Source organism: Pseudorca crassidens, chromosome 2 (genome assembly GCF_039906515.1).
Source record: "Pseudorca crassidens isolate mPseCra1 chromosome 2, mPseCra1.hap1, whole genome shotgun sequence".
Lineage (NCBI taxonomy): Eukaryota > Metazoa > Chordata > Mammalia > Artiodactyla > Delphinidae > Pseudorca > Pseudorca crassidens.
The window spans coordinates 50,372,345-50,396,681 of NC_090297.1; the positions used below are offsets into that span (position 1 = coordinate 50,372,345).

At 43.9% G+C, this 24,337-nt stretch overlaps 1 protein-coding gene across 12 annotated transcripts in view; it reads left to right on the forward strand.

Moving 5' to 3' along the window:
• The window catches only part of FGGY (FGGY carbohydrate kinase domain containing), a 413,817-nt gene that overhangs the window by 317,413 nt on the left and 72,067 nt on the right, over positions 1 to 24,337 (forward strand). For 10 of the 12 annotated variants that reach the window (XM_067726327.1, XM_067726332.1, XM_067726328.1 and 7 more), the window contains 3 exons: positions 5,221 to 5,295; positions 11,108 to 11,228; positions 17,263 to 17,357. In XM_067726327.1, the coding sequence (XP_067582428.1) occupies positions 5,221 to 5,295; positions 11,108 to 11,228; positions 17,263 to 17,357 (291 nt within the window). The remainder of the gene's footprint in view (positions 1 to 5,220; positions 5,296 to 11,107; positions 11,229 to 17,262; positions 17,358 to 24,337) is intronic. The other 2 variants (XM_067726329.1, XM_067726330.1) reach the window with 2 other exon arrangements.

Genomic DNA, 24,337 nt, shown 5'->3' on the forward strand with positions numbered 1-24,337 from the left:
ACAGAGTAAATGGAAGTGTGTAGGTTGATAAGGACTAAGGCTTCTCCAAGGAGTCCTTGCACATGAGTCTCCCACTGTCCTATTCCTGGGTGCTCATCAAGGGCACACTGCTTCTCCATACTCCTAGACATCCAGACCTTTCTCCTATGATCCTGATGCTGATGGCCAGCACACTTTCTACCCTACGTTCCCCACCCTGTACAACCACTGGTCTTCAGTCCCCATCGCTAATACCCTGACAGTACCCACAGCATGTTGCAGGAGATCCTTTATTGCTGTATCCCAATTAATGAATGGGGTTGAGCCCCTCATTGCACTTCAAGAGAAAGGGAGTGAACATTTATTAAGAGAAAAGGAAAGAGAATGAACATTTATTAAGCACTGCAAGTGTCTAGGTCTTGTCGATTTGGTACAGCTTGCTGAAAAAGTAAGGCGCCGTGCAAACGGTAGCTCATTTTTTTAAATTAATTATTTTTGGCTGTGTTGCATCTTCGTTTCTGTGCGAGGGCTTTCTCTAGTTGTGGCATGCGGGGGCCACTCTTCATCGTGGTGCATGGGCCTCTCACTATCGCGGCCTCTCTTGTTGTGGAGCACAGGCTCCAGATGCGCAGGCTCAGTAGTTGTGGCTCACGGGTCTAGTTGCTCCGTGGCATGTGGGATCCTCCCAGACCAGGGCTCGAACCCGTGTCCCCTGCATTGTCAGGCAGGTTCTCAACCACTGCACCACCAGGGAAGCCCAAACGATAACTCATTTAATCATGAAGCACCTTGAAGTATTATTATTCCTATTTTACAGATGAAAAAAAAAAAATGAGGCTCAGAGTGGTTACAAAACTCACAGTGTCCTGCAAGCAGTTAGAGGGAATGTTGAGATGTAAAGCCATGTGTCTTACTCCAGAGCACATCATCTTTCTGTTCACCTACACTTCTCTTCTAAGCCCAATAGTATTTACATAAACATTTTATAATCATTATCTAGGAGGTTGAAATTGTCCATTGCAGTTCACATCTCTTTGGCCACCGTATGCCACTTTCACACACCTCTAAATATTAACTATGAGTGTTTTCTATTACAGTCCTCTTTTCACAATAGCCAAAATAAATAAAATGTGCTTACCATTGCAACTCTCCATGGGGCTTCCCCACACATTTCACTCTCTCGCCCAAGCATTCGAAAGAGACACGTGCACATCTATAAACAAATTCCTTCCACTTATGCTTCCTTCCCAGTTTTTCTTACTGATAGAACCATTCAGCCTTCAGCCAAGGGTATAGGCTTCTCTGGCCTATCCCAACTTTCTCACTGGTTACAAAGCTGCACCTCTCCCAGGACATCCCTGACATTCTCAGGGCACTGCCACCTGCATACCATGACAGCTCCCTGAGGGTCCTCTGTAGCCTCCTGAGTGGTCCACATGGCAGGCACTCCTTAGAAAGTTCCTTCTTAAGCTGACTGCCATTTGATTTTTGTCAGGGTGGGGCTGGGATTCCTGATACTTGAGGGAGAATCAAATGATGATCTGCCCTTCTAGTGTCTCCATTTGCAAATCAGGTAAGATGTCAAGGAAGTAGGGATCCTGGACCATAGTAATTTCACAGTTTAGAGAGGTGTCTTTCACTGAGTCACATTTCAACTCCATGGCCCTGGTGTTAGTGGTGAGGGAATGTTGGAAAGAGCTATGGGAGAACCATGTTTGCTTATTTATTCCCTTTGGATGCTGAATACCTTCCATATGGTGGTCCATGTAATAAATTCCTTCTAGAAATTCTTCCCAGGAATAAGTTTGTCTCTCTTGAAGCATAGGTATGTTTCATTTGTCATAAAAGAAAGGCTACGTCATCCATTATATGTCCCTCTTTTGCCATAGCTACTAGTAAGCAAGCTCAGGAGTTAAATTTAGTGCTCATTTACACTGATGATCTCATTCTCAATTTCTGAAGATAAGAAGCTATCTTCTCTTTCCTTCCTATGATTTTGAATCTCTGAAGGCACTAGAAATTTAGAGAAGGGCTCTTGACATCTTTTTGCTTGAATATCAGTACTTTGGGGAAGTTCTCATGAATATTTGCTGGGATTAAGGAAGCAAAATCTAGTGATATTTTACCCCTCCTCTCTTATGGGTTCTTACTAATTGAGAAGAATATCAGAGCCAGTTATTGTCAATACAGAGCCCTGGGGTTCCTAATAACTTAATAGGAGAATGACTCTCTTTTTTTTTTTTTACATCTTTATTGGAGTATAATTGCTTTACAATGGTGTGTTAGTTTCTGCTTTATAACAAAGTGAATCGGTTATACATATACATATGTTCCCATATCTCTTCCCTCTTGCGTCTCCCTCCCCCCACCCTCCTTATCCCACCCCTCCAGGCGGTCGGTCACAAAGCACCGAGCTGATCTCCCTGTGCTATGCGGCTGCTTCCCACTAGCTATCTACCTTACATTTGGTAGTGTATATATGTCCATGCCACTCTCTCACTTTGTCACAGCTTACCCTTCCCCCTCCCCATATCCTCAAGTCCATAGGAGAATGACTCTTATATAAAAAGTCAAATTCCTCCCCTACCCGCATCACAGTTTATCCACCTCTGGCACTCGGGACCCTCCTGTAGATGGATGTGTGTCTGCCAGGCAGACACACACCCAGCCACGTGGAGGGTCATGGCTTGATTCGCATCTCATTGATGACCAGCGATAGGAGGCCAGAGGCAGCCTACCTTCTGGGCTGGCTCTGGAGGAGAGCTCTAAACTGTGGCCCAATCAACTTTCCCAACAGACCACCAACAGAGATGCTGTTGAGGCCAAGCCAGTTTTGGAGATGAGTTAAAGAGAGACCATTTATGACTAGTGATCTTTACCCAGGACCAATGCTCGCCCTGGGGCTGGTTGCTCACACAGGGTGTTCAGCTGAGGGGGGCATAGGGCAGGGCTGACATCCTGTCCACTCTGCTCCTTTTTAAAATTCACTCTTCCAGATGGGATGCCTTTTGCATTTAGTCCATCTGGAGGGAGCACCTTTTTCTAATTCACACGAAGACTCCATATGAGCTACAGGGTGACTACTTTTACTCCAATCTCGTACAAGCCACTCCTCTGATGAGGAAGGGTAAGTGTGGAGTTTGGGGGAGCGGGTAGAGCGTGCAGTAAGCAACTAGAAGTGATGGTCCAGTGTTTTTCTCTCTTGGGGCATGGAGGAAATATACCCCTCCACCTCTGTGAATATATGAGGGGCTGAGGTAGTAAATACTGTCCTCTCATAATTGTATAATATGACAGAGAAGGATAGGATGTTAGGAGAGAGAATTGTGTGCAGAAGGAAAAAGGAGCATTGAAGTGTCACTTACACATTCAGCAAATATTAACTTAGCGCCACTATGTGCCAGGCGCAGTGGCAAGCATGGGAGATACTGTGGTGAGTAACACAGTCTGTTGGGACACCTAGGTTTGGGCTTCACGAACCTCTGGACTCTCTCTTAAGCAAATTATTTTCTCCTCTGTGAAATGAACTTCTGTGATATCTGTGTTGCTCGTGTTCTCCTAGTTCTAACATTCTTATTGTTCATTTAGGTCTCTAGGGACCTTTCTGAGAGATGTTCCTTCACAGAGTTATTGGCTGGGGAACATGCATCTTTAGAGCTCCTTTCTGATTTCTCATTCAAACCTCTCATGCTCCTGTGTGTTCAAATCAAAGCCGTTATTCTCACTGACTGACCCCATGATTTTCCAAAAAAAAAAAAACCTATCAGCAGGTAGCACTACTGAATTTAGGAATACCCCCTTCCGCCAACTTAGATGAGTAATCAGAACAGCTGGAACACAAGTTGCTAAGTGAGGACAGGAAAGACTAGACACTGGCGAAGAAAGCAGGGCTGACCCCGGGGAGAATCACTCATAGAAGACAGGGAAGGTGCTTCTGCTTCAGAATGAGGGCAACGGGGGGAGAATTTTTCACATGATCAGTTTGCATTTGAGAATAAGCACTAGCTCCCTTGTAGAGAGGAACAAGCACCATTAGAAACAGGAAGGTTTGATCAGGAGCTATTTTAGCAATCGGGAAGGATACGATGGAGGCCTGGATTAAGGAGGTGAGTGACAGTGAGGACAAAGAGAGGGGATGGCTTCAAAAAAGATTCTGGAGCTCAAATGTATAGGACTTGGAGACTGATTAGATCCTGGAAGGGAGAGAAAAGTCAGGGGAAAGTGTTCCCAGGTTTCTGGTTTGGGCAGTGGAGTGGTATCTGTGCCCTGTAACAGGCCAAGGCTGACCCCTTAAACCCCGCTGGGGGTGGAATCTGGAGAGAATAATAAATGGGGCTGGAGCAATGAAGGACAGGGACCTTGGTAGACCACTAGGCTCTCCTATTTTAGTACAGACTGCATGTCACCTCCTCATTGAACTCAGGACCATATACACTGTAGGGCCTGAGAAAAAGTATGTTACATGAATTAATTTTGTAATGAAAATCTAAAGTGAACTCTGGCATTGATGCCCACCAACTTCAGACTAGGCTTGAAGAAACCAGCAGTCTTCACCCTCTAGAAATGTCCCAAGCGGACACCTTCATGCATGGGAGACATGAAAGTGAGACTGTGAACAAGTCTTGAAACCACCCAAATCCAACATCCTGTTCAGTTCTGGAATCTCTCAGAAATTGACATACTCCATATAAGCATGTGGTTCCGATTGACTCTAATGGGATTCCCTGGTAAACCACAGATTCTAAATTATCCCCTAGTAGGTATCACATTTATAGTAGACATGTTATTTTACTCTGAATACCTCCTGGATGCTGGTCCACTGAATTCTGACAGTAGCAGAACTAGGAATAATCACCTTTTACTAGAGTGCCACTACTACGTGTTCATCTCTATAAGCCAAAAAGAATAGGTGTTTGTAATAAAAGAATGTTTTTAAAGAAGAAACATATTTAATTCCATGCTAAGAAATATCAAACACAATCTCCTAAAAAAAAAAATCTCCTTATAGTATTTGTTTTATTTTTCTTTAATCCAAGGCAAGGCATTTTCTTTGGGGGAAGAAGGGATACTTTTTCCCAGGTCTGGAGATTAAACAATTCAGTAGTCACTTCACGTTCAGCTTACAAAAAGGGGATTTGCATATGAACTTGTTTCGGCAAGAAAACACATCTGAACGTGTTTCATGGGAACTATCTCTAACCATGGCGCCATCTCCTTCTTTTCTTTTCTTCATCCCTACAGGTCACCGGATTGAAACTATCTCAGGACCTCGATGATCTTGCCATTCTCTACCTGGCCACAGTTCAAGCCATTGCTGTAAGACAATTTAATGCCATTTTTAAAGAGACTTAAATCTGTTAACAAACTTTAGACCACATACTCCCCAAGATACATCATATGCTTTTGTGACAAAGATTCTAGGGAGCTTGCCAAAAATAGATGCTTGTCTGTGCAGAAGGAAATTCTAAAGGTCTTTACCTGCTTTACTAGTAGCCTCACATAGCTGAAAGCTAAAAGGGGTTAAAAGCTTTGAACATCATGCTTACCATCTATCTAATTTGTCTTCTAAGTTCATTAAATAGAAGCAAGGAAGTAGATGCCATGTATGCTTGCATTAAGGAGAGCTGGCATTAAGATGGTCCAAATTTATAAAACACGTGGTATTGTTCACTTTGCAAAAGGATCCAGTCTGGGGTTCCTTTAAATAGTAAGCTTCCTTGGAGCATGAAAATGTTTATTTTTATAATTAGCTGCTCAAATGAGAGGTTTGGTTGGTTAGGGAAGGAGAAAGGGGGGAATTTAAAGTGTTAGAAGCTTCTAAACTGAAGATCAATCAAAAATGAAAACAAACTCCTAGAAGCCCAAACATCATTGTCCAAGGACTCTTATTCTCTAGAGGTGATCCATGAGTGAGCCACAGAAGGGTTCTAAACCCTGAAATCACACACGAAAGTTTGCACGTGTGTGCGTGTTAGAAATTGCATTTGAAGGGAGTGGGTCATGCCTTTCAGGATCTCAGAGCTGGTAGGAACCCCAAGATAACAGTTAATCCAGTGAGGCTTAGCTGATCTGGAAAGAGAATTGGGGACCAATAGAAAGGAAAAAATCAGTTCACTGAATTCAGAGTCAAAATTTATTTTTCAGAAATATACCTATTTAAACAAAGTACTTTTGTTTATTCATGCTATATGGACATATTTATATGCTATTCTGTCTCTTTCTCCACATACCACTTTCATATCCTCATTGCTTCAAATAATAGAATTACATGCATTTTTTTCTGTATATCCATGTCATCAACAAAATCGCTTTTCTTATGTTTAGATTTATCCAGGTACCAAGTACACACAATAAGAGAGCAGAACTGGCCAACTCAATTAGATTAAACAGTCCTTCTTAGCTTATAGACCAATTTGACTGTACCTTCCTGAAACAACTATCTTATTAACAGCCTGTCCAGTTCAGTAATATCAGTCAGCCTGCTTTATTTATGGTAACTTGGTCAAAGAAAGACAATTCTGACATCTATCAAAATGGCGGGAGTTGACTACCATGAAAAAATGAAAATGGAGAACAAAAATACGCATCAGTAATAAAGACAGTTATTTAGCAATCCTGCTTTACAGTAAAGATAATAATAATATTGATAAATAATATAGTTTGGGGATATTATGTACCAGGAACTATGCCAAATATTTTACATACGTTATCTGACTTTACCTTATGAGGGAAGTATCATAATCCCCCTTCCGAAGATTAGAATCTAAACCTCAATGAGGTTAATTAACTTGATCGGTTTCATACAGCTAGTAAGTGGCAGAGCTGGGATTTGAACCCACAGCTTTCTAAAATAAAACTAGGTACACGATGAATTGAGGAGCTTTTTTTGTTTTTGTTTTGTTTTGAATTTTTGAATTTTATTTATTTTTATATAGCAAGTTCTTATTAGTTAATCTATTTTATACATATTAGTGTATCTATGTCAATCCCAATCTCCCAATAATTGAGGAGCTTTTATATTCTGATCTTAATATCACTGTGTGAAAAGTCTTACAGTGGAATGAGCCACTTGCATTAAAATAAATAATCCTGGGAAATCAGAGCTGTGTGAGGCTCTTCCTTCTGAGTCCATGCTAAGAGGGGGACATGAAGAATGAGACCACACAGATGAGCCAAGGGGCACCATTCTGTGATGACAACCACTGGTCCCTCTCACTGACACCCACTCTCTGTGCCAGGCACCAAACAGGGTACTACACCCACCTGTGAGTAACCCAGTCAGTAGGTGGGATTGTCCTCATTTTACAGACAGAGGGAACACTGCTTGCCAGGGTCAAACAGCTAGTGTATGGTCGAGTCAGAATCGGAACCTCTGTCTACTCCTAGGCTTTTGCTCTTTCCACGTTACCATGCTGCAATTTTCTTTGATCGCTTTGTAAAAGCTACATGATTGAAATAAGCCTTCAGGCATTCCTGAGAACAGTTTTGATTTGACACATCTTAGACAACATCATTAATTTGGCCAGGATTGTCTCACAGAGGTCCCCTTACTGGTAAGAAGTCCAAGAATGTATAAATTAGGTTAAACCTAATGCAGGCTGAGGGCTGGGGAGGGCTGGGATGGGAGAAAGCCAACTGCATTTTCCCAAATACTGCACACTTGGAAAATCAATTTTGTATGTAATGGGCCGTACATATATTAAAAGCTATCATATTTATTCTGTCCATTGTTTTAATGACCTTTATAATACCATGAAGAGAAGGCAATTTAAGACAGATTTTTCGATAAGGCTATGTTGTATAGTCAATTGAGCTGTGAGGAGTTCAGTCTGTTTTGCAAAAGTATCTGGGCATTCTGATCTTTTAGTGCCTTTGTGCATTTTAATGTGCATTTTAATGAAGCATTCTGATAACAGATATTTTCCCATGATGTTCACCTTGAAAAAAAAAATGTGTTCATTGACTCTGAATATAGCCTTTACACCTATTTGTTGTGAAGTTAAAGTTAAGCAAATTCTTTTCTGTAGTAATATCTACGGTTGATATTTTGTAAGAATGGGATGAAATTAGAGATATTGTAATGAAGTTAACTTGGGACTATGCAAAACCCTCCATGAAGTGAAATTCTCTCTTGACCAAGCTTAATTGAAGGAACTGTCAAACACCCAGTTTATTCATAGCCTGTTCATCTATAGCTTTCTTTGCAGAATAGACCCTTAAAAAGTACTATTTGCATTTGAAGTCTCTCCATTTGCATTTGGTTCTGTACATTCCCAGTGGAATAGCCTAATTTTAATTTAAATTTCTCTGTGAAAACATTTTTTCCAGAAAGGTGAGCACAAAATCATTTTAGCACAAAGCCCTTTGGTGGGGCATTTAAGGAGGGTGGAGTGTTTCACACAGTGGCGTCTGGGACACCGAAAGGGAAGGCCCTGTAACTAACCGGGCAGCCCGAGTGGGAAATTCCTGCTGACAATGCCACATGGGAGAGAGACAGGCTGTCACAGCCCCTCTGGAGCGAGTGCCTCTTGTTTGGATTGCTTCTTGCCTTTTCCCAGGGAATGTGCTTTGTGTTACTCTCCTCTCAGGCCTGCTAATCACATGAGCCCTCAGGTCTCTGATTTTAGAAACATCAGAAATATCAATTTTGCATGGCATTTCCACGCATATTGGGAGGCAGCTTCCCCTCCCCTAAGGCAGATTGCATGGCTTTAGGCAAACTATAGAAATCCTAAATGGGGATAATAATATGCAGTTTTTGAGTGTTTCATGAAATTAGAGGTGATATTAAGGAGCATAGCAGAATGCCTAGCATAGAGCTAACAACCAGATTAGCTCTCATTTCTAAACACCCTCCCTGTACTGGACACTCCTATGAGCTTCAGATACACTGTCTACAGCAGCAAACTTGTAAGATAGATGTTACTGTATTTCAGCAAGTGTAAGACCACATTTTAAATTTTTGTTGCATGTTAGCATTTCAGACAATCCATGGAGTTATCAGATGAAAAATATGGTGTTATTCTTCCCATTTTTAAAATGAGAATTGAGTCATGGAAAGGTTAGGTATGGATTTGATTCAAGAAATAGGTGAAATGCCTGAATGCCATCCCAGCTTTTTTTAAATTCAAAAGCCATGCTCTTATCTCCTGCAGATTCATGCCCCTGGAGTACACTAGGGTTACCTGGAATCCACCGACACCAAATGATCCATGGTAGATGTAAGGGCATTTGTAGAACGCCTGAAATTAGTTATAATATTATTTTATATATGACTCTTTTCTGGGGAGGTCAGTAGGTTTTATCATATTCTCAAGAGGGTTCATGACCCCCCAAAAGCGTAAGAAAGAACATCTGGGGGTAATCAGCCATGTTCAATAAGCAGGGTCTGGCCGCATAGGGTACAACATGTTTTAATTTTTTTTAACACACTACATCTGTGGAGGATCTTTGCAGGCCCAAGTTTTACCTAATCCATATTCTTACCAGATTCACTAATAACTTCAACAAACCTGAAGTCTATGGGCTGGAAATCTTGGTTCTGGACTGCCCCCATCCCTCATCATTTACTACACAGCAATCAGGATTTCACACACCCCTGGTCCCCAGATCACCCTCTAGCGCTGCCTCTCCCAGAGGCACCCCCTGGCCCCAGGGAGACAGCTCTCCGGAGAGTCCTGTGAAAGAAGCTTCTACATCCCGCCGCCCCCCCCGCGGGGGTCAGGGGAGCATCCTGATAACTTCCCAAACCCTCTTCCTTTACTTTGGTTAAGCCTCTGGTGCTGCATGCCCTCAAGCTGAACTGTCTTCTCCTCCTCTGTGCACCTGAACACCGTCTTCCCAGCACCACTGTCACACCTTCAGCGAATCTGTGATACTCTTCTGTCCAGCCCGAACCCCGCCTTCTTGGTGGCGGCAACATCTCTGGCCTCCCAGATCCTTGACCTCCGTATTCTCTCTTGACCTCCTCCTCCCCCTTGACCTTCTCCTCCATCCGCTTCAGCCCCTCACTCCCATGTGCACACCTGGGACTTGGTCATCCCCCAAAGTTGCTTACTCCCTGAATATCTTAAGGGCTATCTTGCCACCAAAAAACCCTCTCCCTCATTTCTCCCCAGAGCCACTTTCTCAATCATCGCCATGCGGCTGCCTCCTGAGGTCATATCACAGTTCATCTTTTTTGTTTTTAATCCTTCTCTCAAAAAAAAAAAAAAAAGATGATTTTTGGACTTCCAGTTTTCGAACTTCCTAGGAAATTATGATTTTTTAGATACTCGAATACCCTAGCTAAAAGTAATGACTTATACATTAAGATTCACCTCGATGACCCTGTGGTAGCGGTCTCTTGTCAAGCATCAGTAATTTTTACTTTAGTGAACTGAGCAAGACAAGAACGATAGATAACACATTTTCAGAAGAAAGGAAGACACAAGGGCTGAAATGAAAATATGGTGAAGCCATAGCATATGGCATGTGGTTTCTGCATCATCCGAGATCACTAAGGACTGACTGGGAATGGATTCTGGCACTGGAAGCCTCCTTATTAGAACCACTACCTGGTTTCAGGTGGTAACAAAGGTTCTTTTGCCAGCCTGAAGTCTTGTGTCCTACCTTCTTTGTGCAATTCAAGCCCTCTTTCCATGTTTCTGCTGCTGAGTTTGTTGGTGCCATTTCCAAGGAACAAACTTCTTTAGTTCCTCTTTAGGGAAGGGAAACTGACTCAGAGATCTCCAACTGTTATCATTGGAGTAGAGCTGCCAATGACTCCATTCCCCGTACCTCATGGAGGACCTGGGCCATAATGGACACTCATCAAATGTGTATTTGAACGAACTGTGTTAATATGCACCGTGTTAACATTGTCAACATTGTATAACTACTGATAGAAGCAAATGGTGCAATGATTCAGAAGATTTTGGAGTCAGGCAGGCCCAGGTTGGAATTCCCGCTCTGCAACTTAATATAATGGTGTGATCACGGGCAATGTAATCTTGAGTCCTGACTTTCTGAGGTAGTGTATCTAGAGCTCCTAGTGCGGCATCTAGTACTGGGTAAACACTTAGTAAATGCTCCCGATCAATTTACCTTTGCTACCGTACTGATGCCTTCTTCTGTTCTTCCCTTTAAGTTCGGGACGCGCCTCATTATAGAGGCCATGGAGTCAGCAGGGCACTCGATCAGCACCCTTTTCCTCTGTGGGGGCCTCGGCAAGAACCCCCTTTTTGTGCAAATGCATGCGGACATTACCGGTAAGTCTAAGAAGAAGGAGAGAAAGTCATTGTAGGCTTGGCAGCAAATGGGCGTGGCCAAGATCTAGACAGGGTAGAGAATAGGAAGATATAAGTAGTGTGCCAAATTATTTTGAGTATTTATGTTAAAATGTATTTTTTTTCTTAAGACAGCTATGGTTGTCACAGTGGGGAAAGTGACTTCTATGTGTAGCTAACTATCGGGTCATGGTAAGAAATGAGACACGAGAGGTCAGCAAGGACTAGATCTTAATTCAAGTATTTACTCAACAGTCTTGAGTACCTCTTCTGATCCCCCCCACTGCGGGACGTATTGAAAATACAGAGATGAAGACATGATCCCTGCCCCCAGGGAGCTCAGGGGCTATTGAAGAAGGCAGACAGCAGACATGTCAAATCCAGTGTGGCAAGAGCGCTGAGTGAGAAAAGCACAGGGTATTGGGGAAACACCATGGGCCACCTCGCCCTGGTTTGGACCTGTGACGGTGCACAGCAAGTGACTGGAGGAAGTGATAAGGAAACTGTTTGAAGAAAGATTGCAGAGCCCAGCCATGGTGGAAGCTGCGGGTGTCTGGCTGCAGATGGGGGTTTGGACCCTAAGACCCCAAGATCCTGTGATTCCTTCTCGGCTCATCAGAATCAGGGATCGTGACACAGATGGAGAGAATCCAGGGTAATGGGCTGATCTCTCTGTGATATGAGCAGACAAAAGCAGAGCAGGATCTGTAGTGCAGACCCCTGGGCCCCAAGGAAGGGGCCCCACAGGCAGGAGGCTTGCTGCTGTCCCAGAGGCTGGCCTGGGCTTCCATCCCTCTAGACCTGTGCCCTCATGCCCCTTGCTCCTTTCTCTCCCTGTGTCTCCTGGGGACTGATGTCCCCCCTCCCTACCCCATCCCGGGGTGGCCAGGCACCAGGGCTGGCCAAGGATAGGGAAGTAGGAGAGAACTGGACCCTGCTCACAGCCCCACCTCCAGTCTCATCTGAGCCCACCCTCCCCTGGCCTCCATTCATCATGATCTCTTGCTGTCCCCTGTCGCCTGGATTCCTTACCTCTGACAGCTGGGTGGGTCCAGGTTTCTGCCCCTGACTCTCCCTTCCCCCTCCAGGCCATGCAGATCCCTGCAGGTGAGAGCTTTCCCAATCATGATGGGCAACATTTACCCCCTGCACATCGTGAGATCAAACTAAATAAGTTACTGATCCCCATCTTAGAGGTACGGAGGCTGAGGCACAAGCCAGAGAACAGTATCGAAAAGCACACAGTCTAAGGGTAAACATATAAAAAGAAGTATAGAAATGACTGCCATTAGCCACGCTCCCGCTCTGTGTTGACGTGAATCACCCTATTTACATTTAAGCCGCACACACCACCAAAAGGTAGAAATTGGTGTCCCCATCTTACAGACAAGGAAACAGGGTCAGGAAGGTGACTTAAATTAACTGTCCAACGTCAGACACCCAGTAGGGGCAGGACCAGGATTGTCCCAGGTGTGTCCAGGCCCAGCGCCCCCTACACTATGCTCTGACCCAGGTTTCTTAACTTTTCTGCCCGGTTTGTAACCATTTGATGATGACGACTCCTTTCCTAAAGTGTCCAGAACCTATGGAAGTAGGCCATTCTGAGGCAGAAAGAAGAAAGACGTAAAAAGGAGCTCAGATTACCTTCGATTTTCCCTAGGAGAAAAGCCATGACTACATTTTATCTCAAAGTCAGCTAGCTTGTTCAAGTACGGTTCAGACTTAAAATCTGATCTGTGAGTGACTTTTTAATTTCCAGCCTCCAAATAGCCACCAAAACTTCCTACCTGGATTCAGGAGGGGAGAGAAAATCAACCTTGGCTAACACATCACCCAAGGGAATGGGAAACAGGGCCCCCAAGAGCAGGGTAGCCTGTGTGACCCAGGTCCTGACTCTGCACCGCTGCTCCAGCCTTTATGAAAGTGAGTTCTCTTCCAGGCCTCACACCCCTGAGCTGACTCAGAAGCAGGGGTACAGTGGCTTCAGAGAAAGTTCTGCTTTGGAAACTGTTCTCCTTCAGGCTCATGAATGAAAAGGCTGTTAATCGTTATTTGGATTCCAATTGAAACTGGACCCTTTGTCTCTGACTATGGACCAGTTACAGTTCCGGACAAAGGGGCCTTTTCTTTGGCCTGAAACTCCTCTGCCTTGGGAAGCCGGTGATTGACAAGTGATGGCAAAGTGCATCTGCCTTTAAATGCTTTGGGTTCTGCTAAACTCATTAATGCGTCAGATAAAATAGTTCACATTCCAGGCAAAGCTGCCTTCTTCCTCTCCTTCACCCAGCATTCTGAGAAAAGAACACATTTGCATTTGTTTCTGCAAAAGATGGGTACACAAGCCGGGGGTGTATAGGTAGAGTGTTTGGTGCCTTTAAACGTTGTAATTGCTCTAGTTTTCCTGCAAAGAAAGCTGTAGAAAGAACCATAGACCTGGTACATGATTCTCAGGAATAACATGTGAAAAACACGGTGGGATTTGGGAGATGCTTTGGAGATAGTGTGGAGTAATGGAAAGAGCAGGGGACCAGCTCTGTGACTTTGGGCAAGTTGCTCTACCTCTCTGAGCCTCATTTCCCTCTTCTGAAAGGTAGAGATAATATTATTTCCCTCATATAGATCATGCTGAGGAATACATACTCACACGTTTGTGGGCACCAATCTCTGTGCTTCACTTAAAATAGGTGTTCAATAAATGTTAGCTCACTTCTTCCCTGAAGGCAGCCCCACGCCAGAAAGGTGGTGCATTTCAGAAAAAAAGAAGTTAAATATTTTTTAAGCAAATCTTTGCCATTTGGGGAACAGTCTGCTCCTGCTCTGGGCAAGCAGGGAGAGTAGGGTTTTGCCAGCTTGGGAAATGTCCTCTACGTGAGGAGGAAGAATCTCGTTGTACCCTGGGCATATAGTTAACTGTGGTTTCAAGAAATACTTGGTGTGTACTAAGTAATTGTAGGTTTCCCTCACTGACTTGGGACTAAATGTTCCTCCTAAATTTTGTTTTGTAGAATTCTGGCAGTTTCCTTAGGGGTTTCCCTCTTCCCGCCTTATTCATTATTTCACTCATTTACTCCTTCATGTATTCATTCTCTGAGTACACATGCTGAGCTTGGCGCGAGCATGCAAAGAAGAACAATAACGTCCTGCCAAGAGGGCCATTACAAACAGAAAAGTGCTCTCGTGCTCTGACCACTGTCCAGCGAGGACGGGGTACCCAGAGGACGTTGGTGGCAGCGTGAGTCAGTTCCAGGCAGAGAACAGATGACACACTCAGATTGGATTAACTGGAGAACAGTCGAATAAAGGGTCTATTTACAGAGGTGTGGGCAGGGTTGAGGGAAACCCCGGTCACCAGGCGGTACCGTGGGGCTGCCCGCAGTCTGACCACCCCTAGGCTTGCAGGGGCTGGGGCAGGAGGTGACCCACCTGAGACTGAGGGGCTATGTGAAGAGGGGCCTCGTGGCTGGAGACGAGCTCAGTCCAGGATGTGGCCGGAGGACAAAGGGGCTACAGACTTGGTCCACACGGCAGTGTCCCAGGACCCAGAACAGGTGTTGGGGCCGAGGTGCGAAGAGGGTGGGAATAACTGAGATACGGTAAACATTAAGAATCATAATAGCTAATGCCAATTTAGTGCCTCCTCTAAGCACTTTTAACCCTCACAGCAACTCTGTGAGATCAATGGAAGTTTAACCTCATTTTGCATCTGGGAAAACAGGCACAGAGGGGTTAAGTAACTTGCCTAGGATCACACAGCTAAGGCAGGGAGGAAGCCAGAATTCAAACCCTGGCAGCTTGGCTCCAGAGCACTTTGGGCTGCAACTGGAGAGCTGATGGGGGATCCACCCGGCTCCTCTGGTTGCCCGTTCCCAAGGAGAGGGGCCTGTGAGTAGTTCCTCCCTGCTCAGAGCAGTGAAGCTCTGACAGGGTAAGGAGGGCTAGGAGGCAAACAGCATGTGGAGTGCTGTCTTCTAAAAAGTCCCAGGGCCATGGGATGGTCATGGTCACACCCCCATCCCCATGATCCCCAGACTCCGCAGAGGCTTGCGGTGCTCTCTCCTGATGCAACCAGCACAACCCTTCCACGTGGCCTGGTGTCTTTCCTGCCCCTCTGGATGGTTGATGGGCAACCTACCCCATCCTTTCCCTGTGGTCCACTTTCCAACCCAGATGGAGTGCATGGAGGAGGGCTTCACCCCTCACTGAGATTCATCCTAACAATAGAGGCCACCACTCTCAGGGGCTTATCATAGACCAGGAAATGTGTTAAGCCCCATATGTGCCCTTTTTCATGGATCCTCACAGCAAACCTGTTATCATCCCCATTTTACACAGGGAGAAACTGAGGCTAAAGGGTTTAAGTGACTTGCTGAAGGACACAGGGCTAGTGGAACCAGGTCTGCGCTTTTCCCAGAGACCCCACCCCACCTGATACTTGTCAGCAAAGTCTCCAGTGCTGGCCCTGCAGTATGGGGCTGGTATTCCTAAGTCCACTGGGATATGTGTGGGAATTCTTCCCCCCACCCCCTTTGTCTGGGATGGCTGGGGCAGCTGCCCCAGCCCTGGAGTAGGACAGTGAGTTAGGAGATGGTGGGAGCACAGAGGAGGATGTGTCAGGGAACTCTTGCCAGAAAAGATAGGAAGAGAAATCCAGTCTTTGGAAAAATAATGTCTTGAGTAGAGGAAGATCTCACAGGTCTGGCCACAGAGCTTACCTCTGTGGAGTTTGCTGCCATCTCCTGATTAGCAAATATATTTATATTTTATGTACGTTTCATTTCATATACACACACATATAAAATACTAAGAATTCTAAATTATTCCTATTCACCTTAAGTCCACTGTGAACCTTCAGCCTCTGGGAGTTGTCATGTGGAGTGTTCCTCCCTGCCTGGTGGACCCCTACTCATCCTTCAAATGCTTGTTTAATCCTGAGCTCCCCTGCTCTGACCCCCTTCCCCATCTCGAAAATTCATTCGTTCATCACGTAAGCAGTTACAATGTGCTAGACACCGCTCTCAATTCCAGGGATTCAGCAGTGGACAAAGAGTCCCTGCCCTCATGGAGCTTAGGTTCTAGCAGGCAAGACAGACAGTAAACAAGAGAAGTAATAGCACGGTGTTGGAAGGCAATGAGGAAATCATGAGGCGGGTAAGGGATGTTGTGGGTAAGTTGTCATTTCACTTCAGATGGTCAGGAAAGCTGCAGTGGGGAGGGATGTTTGCACAGACTTGCAGGAGGGAGTTGCCATGGGGACATCTGGAAGCAAGTGACCCAGACAGAAGGAACAGCACAAGCAAGGGCCCTGAAGCAGATTCAAGAAAGGGCAAGGAGGCCGGGCAGTGTGGCCCAGAGGAGTGGGGAAGCCAATCAGGGTGGGAGAAGTGGCACGGATCCTGGAGGGCCTTGTCAGCCTTGGTAAGGGCTTTGGCTTGTACTCTGAGGCCCCTGAAGGAAGGATTCATCACACCCTCTCTCACTACTTCCCTTTCCTTAGTGCATCTCAGTTGGAGACCCAACCCCCTGTGTGGCCTTTATCTCTCTCTCATCCATCTCCCCTTTGAGACCTGAATAGCAGGACAGTCTTATTCATCTCTGTATCACTGGCCCCGCAGAGCACTTCGTAAATGTTTGTTTAACTGCTTAAAATGGCAGGTAGCAGCTAGCAGAAGCCTGGAAAACCTGGGCAGAAAGGTCTCCTGAGTTCAGATACGTATAGATAGATAGATAGATGATTGATAAATAGATAGATAGATAAATATAGATATAGATACAGATATAGATATAGATATATGGTGCTGGCTTCCAGGGGACCCTTGGCTACTGCAGCAGCAGGCAGAGGCAGTGAAATCCTTTAGAACCAGGTAATCCCAAAGAACAGGGAACTGCAAGGGGGAGGGGTGGAGCACTGCTGCTGCCTCTGCATCAGGTGTTTGTGCTGCTGGAGCTGCTGGCCGGCTCCCCGCGTGGCCCCTGGCCCTACTACTCCCTAACCAAGGTGTGGCCTTGTCCTGCGCAGGCATGCCTGTGGTCCTGTCGCAAGAGGTGGAGTCTGTTCTCGTGGGTGCTGCTATTCTGGGGGCCTGTGCCTCGGGGGATTTCGCTTCTGTACAGGTACGTGAGGACCAAGGGGTGGGCCATGGCCCCTCCCCTGTCTGGGGCTGTCCTTCCTCTTGACAGCAGCTCATGTCTTGCAAAGCACACACAGGATATAATTAAGAAATGATAGGTTCCAGCCAGGGAAAGCACAAACACTTCTAGCCTCACATATTTTTTGCAGTTTTCATTTGACTTGACCTCCATTACTGTCAGTTGTTCTGTCTTTCTGTTGGTTTTCTTTTTTTCTCCTTCAAAATAGCTCTTATATTATTTCATTTGAATTTCCCCTTGACCATTTTTCTTTTAGCAAGCGAAGCAGGTAAGGTACAAAACAAATTTTTCATGTGAATTTCTGATTTGTATTTGCTTCTTTCATCTCCATCCACCACTTTTCAAATACCTCTGAGGTCTCTTTCAGCAAGGTACACAAATGAAAATGTTAGTAAAATGGAGTTAGAAGAAAAAATAAGGAACAAAGATATAGGAAGAAGGAAACAACTCGATGGCAATGATGGAGCAGACAGTTTGACTCTGAGCTTCCTGGCAGCCGAGACAAAAAAGAACCCATGATAAGTTACATAATTCTTATTTTCAAAAAGAGGAAGCATACTAGTTTCTTTAGGAGACAAAGCTTTTCCTACCACTGAATTGAAAAAGACATTTCACATGTGGGTTTTATGGAGAGACTTTGAGTGGTAAAATAATAGGATTAACAATAGGTTTACAAAAAGGTAGAGAAGCAGTATACTTTACGGCTGAAGGCACAAGCTCTGAAGTCAACCCTCACTTGACTTCCAACTAGTTCTGTAACCTGACCGTTCTGCTTCCACTCCATTTCTTTATCTGTAATAATGATCAGGAGCACATTATGAGTTCTTTCTCTGGACCGGGAATGTACGTTCAGTCCCGCAGCAGCTCTATAATTCCCATTTTATAGTTGAAGAACCTGAGGCAAAAAGAAGTTAAATAACTTGGCTTACGTTGAAGCAGCTAGTAAATGCCAGAACCAAGAAGTCTGGCTCCCAAGTTGTAACTGAAAGTTGAAGAAATATTTGTTCAGCTGAGTCACCAGAGAGCTTAAGTGACTTGCCCATGGTCTCAAAGTCAGGACTAGAAGCCAGGTTTTCCACCAGTAGCCCAGTAATGAGAACCTTATTTATTGTGACCCTCTTATGTACCAAGAATTATGCTAGGTGCTTTTCATATAACCTTCCTGCTACCTCTCACAACCCACACAGGCAACAGAGATCCAGAAAGATTACGGAACTCAAGTGTACACTATTGGAAGTGGTCACATGCAAGAGTCTGATACCAATATCTGTGCTCTTTGTGCCACATTTTGGGAAGTGTGGTGCACGGCACCCTGCCAAGCCTCTCAAATTGATGCTTGTGAAATATCCCTTCCAAAGAATTGAACCCACTCATGAATGCTTGTGGATCTTAACTGGAGTTTTTAAACAAAGATGGTAGAGTTGAGTTTTCAACTTTTTTCTGGATTTTCTGGTGCTGTCTCAGAAACATCACGTGGAGATGTTTATTTATTGTTGAAATGTCAGTGACTTGTCAGTTATTATTTTAATGTGTTGATTTATGAAGATGTTCTCATAACTAGTTGCCTTGCACTTCCTGGGACAAAGCATAATTGCCAGAACAAAACAGTAGAGATGCTTACTAAGGCCCTGCGTAGGTTAATGCATATTATGGACTGGAAGTTTCTGTCCCCTCAAAATTCAAATTTGAATCCCTAACCCCACAGTGTGATGGTATTTGGAGATGTGGCCTTTGGGAGGTGATTTCGATTAGATGAGGAAATGAGGGTGGGACCTTTATGGTGAGATTAGTGCCCTGATGCGATGAGACACCAGAGCTTGCTTTTTCTCTGCCATGTGAGGACACGGCAAAAAGGTGGCCATCTGCAAGCCAGGAAGGGAGCCCTCACCAGAGCTCAGCCATGCTGGCACCTTGATCTTAGTGCCTCCAGAACTGTGAGAAAATGAATTTCTATTGTTTAAACACCCAATCTGTGGTATTTTGTTATGGCAGCCCAAGCAGATGAAGACACCTCATTTTATCTTGACAGTCTCCCTGCCTGCGGGAATAAGGCTTTCTATTCCTGTGTTATATATGAGGAAACCCAGGCTCAGAGAGTTTTTAAGAAGTTTGCCCAAGGCTACAGTTAATAAGGGGCAGAAGCAGAATGGAAATCAAGGTCTCTCTGGATTATATCCTCTGTTGATTTTCATTCTTTTTCTACTTTAGTCTAATTTTTTTTTCTTTTTTCTTGAAAAAAAAATTTGGCTTCTTAAATATTCAAAGGTGAATTTTCTGAAAAGAAATGTCATTGGTCACAAATCAGGAGACAGTCTGCCACTGAAACAGAGTAGTGTGACAAGATCTGGCTGCCTTATCAGATACTTCATACCATGCCTTGTGGCACCTCATTGACATCTTAGTCAAATCTGGAGTTTCTAGCTCTGAGAAGTTTCCACTCACTTCTTCTCCTAAGTGGAAACTGAGCTTCATCCCACACTGACATCTTCTTCACTACATAATATTTCCCCTTAATATTCTGGAACAGGATCTAAGATATGGTAGATCAAAAATTGGAATTGTTGACTTGAGTAGCAGCTGCAAGGCCCACAAAATCTTAAAGACAAGTTCATGTCTCCTATTCGACCCGAGGAATTATGTGCCTCTCCTGACTATTTTTAGGAGACACTGTAATCTAGTAAAGAAAGCCCCCAGGTGCCAGAGACCTGAATCTTACCTGTCATCACATGCCTGAGGGAATCCATGTGGTCTTAACCTCTGTGCATGGTTGTTGTACATCCTCAAACAATGTCACTTGGCCTCTCCAGGTGCTCGTTTCATTTGTTTGTTTTATTTCCTTTCTAAAAAATGTTTAAATAAGAATTGCCATTCATGTGGAACTGCTGAGATAGAGCCTTTGAAAGATTCAGTGACCTCCGTGAAGCCCAGGTATAATTGTCAACATTGTAATAATGATTATGTTTGGAAATGTAAATGCATGTGAACTTGGCTTCATTCACCCCTCTCTAAAGAAGAGGTGCCAACCTATGTGCCCCAGGCCTGGAGACCAGCTCAGGATTCTGGCAAGTTGAGGTGAAAAAGAATTACTTCCTCCCTGTGATTCATATTTTTCAATCTGAACTTCAACACAGTTTTTTCTTTGAACTTCATAGATCCTAGCTTGATCTTCAGGGTGCCTGCCACTCCTTCCTATAAGAAAGCTGAGCAGAGCTTGCCAGCAACTCAATGATTCCAGCAGGCCAGATGTTTTGTCTTCTCATAGACCACACATCTGGTCGTTGGATAAAGGATTTCACTTCTTATCTGGATGGGCAGACTTTGGTAGACTCAGTTGGAGTCGTCTCCTTCAGATGAAGGAAAGGCTAAGAAGACTCCAGAAGACCCAGGCTGCAGACCTAGGGAAGAGTCCTACGTGCCCAGGGAGACAGGGTTTCCCAATGTCTTAGGCCCATGAATGGATGACTTCAGCCAGGGGTAGAGCGCTATACCTTCCTTTGGCAGTACCAACAGATCAGAAGGACTTAGAATTGTGGATTTTACTTACAGCTATTGCAAACTTCTATATATTTGAATTCTGGGGAAAGTTTATCAGCTGGAGGGAGAGGGATAGTGGATGGAATTATCTGATGGGGGTATTAATGGAAGAGATTGGTCAAGTACAAGGTCCATTGCTATTCCAAATTTTGAAGCCTGCTGACAGTTCCTGCTTCCACCTCTTGTTCATTTATCCATTCATATTCTCATCCTCAGAGTCTCTCTCTCCCTCTCTTCCTCTGCCCGTTCCTACCCTCCCTTCCTTTAGACAACTAAAGTCTTCCTGCTCCTGTTCCCTTTCCAAATTAGGATCTCACAAAGGGTAGTTATAGCCATCCATCTGCATTAAAGAATAGAATGACTAATAATATCTTAAAGAATTGTCCCTCTCCAGAAATGGTGTTCTCCTTTTAGTAGTTTTCAAAACTATTCTTCCATTAGACAGTGTGACAAGTATCACGTCACAGTTGTCTTTGTATCTGCAGCTTAATAAAATGGAATCAAATCACAGAGATGCCATTTTCATGGTAGAAGTTCAGCTATTGAGTAAGTGGGAGGGGATGCAAGGAAGGAAGTCTTCCTCCCTCCTTAGAGTTATCCAGGCGGTCTTGGCATCTGTGGCCTTTCCACCTGACCACTCCCCCATCCCTAGAATGTCACCCATTGCTCCTCTGGCCATCAGTGTGATCAAAGTGATCAAAGTGATCCTCTCAAATTCTGAATATCCTGGAAAGCAAATAATTATCATTAGAAGTTGGGAGCATCCCATAACAATCCTCTAGGCTCCCAGGCCCTGGGAAATTAACACACTGGAAAAAAATCACTTTATGAACTATCAACATGCTTACACTTCCTAAGTACAGACAATAGAGAGGTTCTAAGAAATGCAAAGGACACATAAAGCAAGAAAGCGGTTTCAAGATGCCGTGAGAGAAAACTCAATCCAATGGCAAAGAGGCAGAAATACAAAATGGCTTTCCACTTTCTGCTTCCTTCAGCCCCTCTGCAGATGTCATTAGCTTCCTGTAATGTCTTATCTTAAAAGAAAGCTTTTTTCCCCCCAAGACTATTTATATAAAATAAGCTTTAATTCTAACTGTGCTATTGATATTTATCTTGACACCCACCCTTGCCCCCCCCAAAAAAGCAGTAGAGGAAGCCTCTGAAGCAAAAATCAGCAGAAGGAGACAGTGACAAGAGATCAAAATGAATTCAGCCATCATTTTAATGGTAGTACCAGGGTAAAGAAAATAAGCCCTTGGAATCAGCCAATTAATCAAAACCTTTTTTCCTCCCACGGTGTGAGGGTTGCCGCCTCTGTAAACCATTGACTCCGTGCGTTCCCACCATCAACTTTCCCTGTCACGTTCCAGACAGACTCCTGTGTCTCGCAGACCAATGCATCTAAGTGGCCAGTGGAGAGCGGTGATTACTCACCCTTTCTGTAATGTGTGCCCACAGGATAAACTATCCGCGCTGACCGCAGTGGTCTACCCTCAAGGTCAGTCCTTGCAAACATCCTCACTGCTTAGCTGAAGCCTCTCCTTCTGTTCTTTTTCATGACATTTCCTTCATTTAGAGCCAGTTTCTATTCATCACCTATTATGTGCTTCAAAGCCTGTTATTTTTTTATGCTATACAATACGTCTCCATATTGTTTTGTTTTGTGAGAGTTAACTTTCTGTGTTTTTTAGTCCTGTTTGGCTTCCTGTCACCGTAAATACCAGTTTTACATTTTGCAAAGTAAAGTTGATTACCATGATCTAGCTTTCTGGAGGTTTGGAAAGACTGATATATAATAGATGTTCAGAAATATGAAACCATGCCATTTCTTGGCACATTCAGTCTTAATTTGCTGGGTTTCTTTCCTTTTTCTGGAATACAACTACTAATTCATGTTCATTGGGAAAAAATAAGAAAATTCAGTTAAGCTGAAAGAAAAATATGAAAACACTGATATTACTGCCCTAAAACAACCACTATATTAGATTCTGGCTTCTATCTTTGTAATCTTTTTGTACATACTTTTAAATTATTTTATACTTTTCTAAATTACAAAACTGTGTTCATACAATGCATATTGTTTTATAGTCTTTTTTCCCCCACCCAAAAATACATAGTAAACATCTTTATTTATCATATTTGTAGGCTGTACAATTTTCTGCCCCATAGTAGACCAGCGGTCCCCAACCTTTTTGGCACCAAGGACCGCTTTCGTGGAAGAAAATTTTTCCACAGATGGGGGTGGGTGGGGAATGGTTCAGGCCGTAATTCCAGCGATGGAGAGCCACAGATGACGCTTCGATCCCTTGCCCGCCGCTCACCTCCTGTTCTGCGGCCCGGTTCCTGACAGGCTGCGGACCAGTAGTGGTCCGAGGCCCCGGGGGTTGGGGACCCCTGCCATGTACCGTGACTTATATCCCCAGTCCTCTAGTTTTGAATACTCATGTTGTCTCCGTTGTTTTAAAGAATGCTGCAACTAACGTCTCTGTATCTGAATTTTTGCCCATACCCTAAATTATTTACACAAACTAAATGATGGAGGTATAGTTATTTGGTCAAAAAGTTTGCCTAACTTTTAGGATTTTGATACATATTAGCACTTTATACTCCCACCAATAGTGTGTGAAAATTCAGGGCTCACATTCCTCGTGTATAAGGCATCTTTTGCTGTGAATTTTAGTTTCATTTGGCTTTCATTCCCAGGTCTCGTAAAATCCTATTTATTTCACATATGGTCCTGATACTATCAGTTTTTTTTAGTAACCTTTTGCCCTTTGCTGCTTAAGCATGTGTTTCATGAGATATGAGATTCTGGTTTCTAATTAAATGGATTCAGGTTTCTGATTGGATTTTCTGTATCCTGTCCCATATGTGAGTGCCTCATAGAAAATCAACAGAAAACCTGAAATGGTAGTTAATAGTTTAAAGAAGGGTTAAATTAAGAATGTGATGCTGGTCCTAACATTCTTTATACTTACTGCCATACCTGGTTAACAGTATATTCTTATCTTTTTGAGAATTGCTCCCACTCAAAAAAAAAAAAAAAAACAACAACAAATTCAGGTTCTGATTAATTATACATCTCCTTGTTCCAATCCAATTGGCAGAATGGCACCATGGATATAAAAGTCAAAAATTAGCGCAAAATTAGTATTCTATTTTTAGGAAATTATTGCAGTTTGTAAGAGATATGACATTGGACTCTCCTGTTCCTTACAGGGTGATCCTGGAACAGGGCCTGTTACTTTCCATCCTTTGTCATTCATAGAATCCTTGCATCAACCAGTGGATGTTAACAGTCCCCACTGTGCAGATGAGGACAGTGAGGCATGGAGAGGTCATTATAACTTTGCTTGACACAAAGTCCATGCTCTTTTTGTTCCATCAAACCATGTTCTTTATATTCC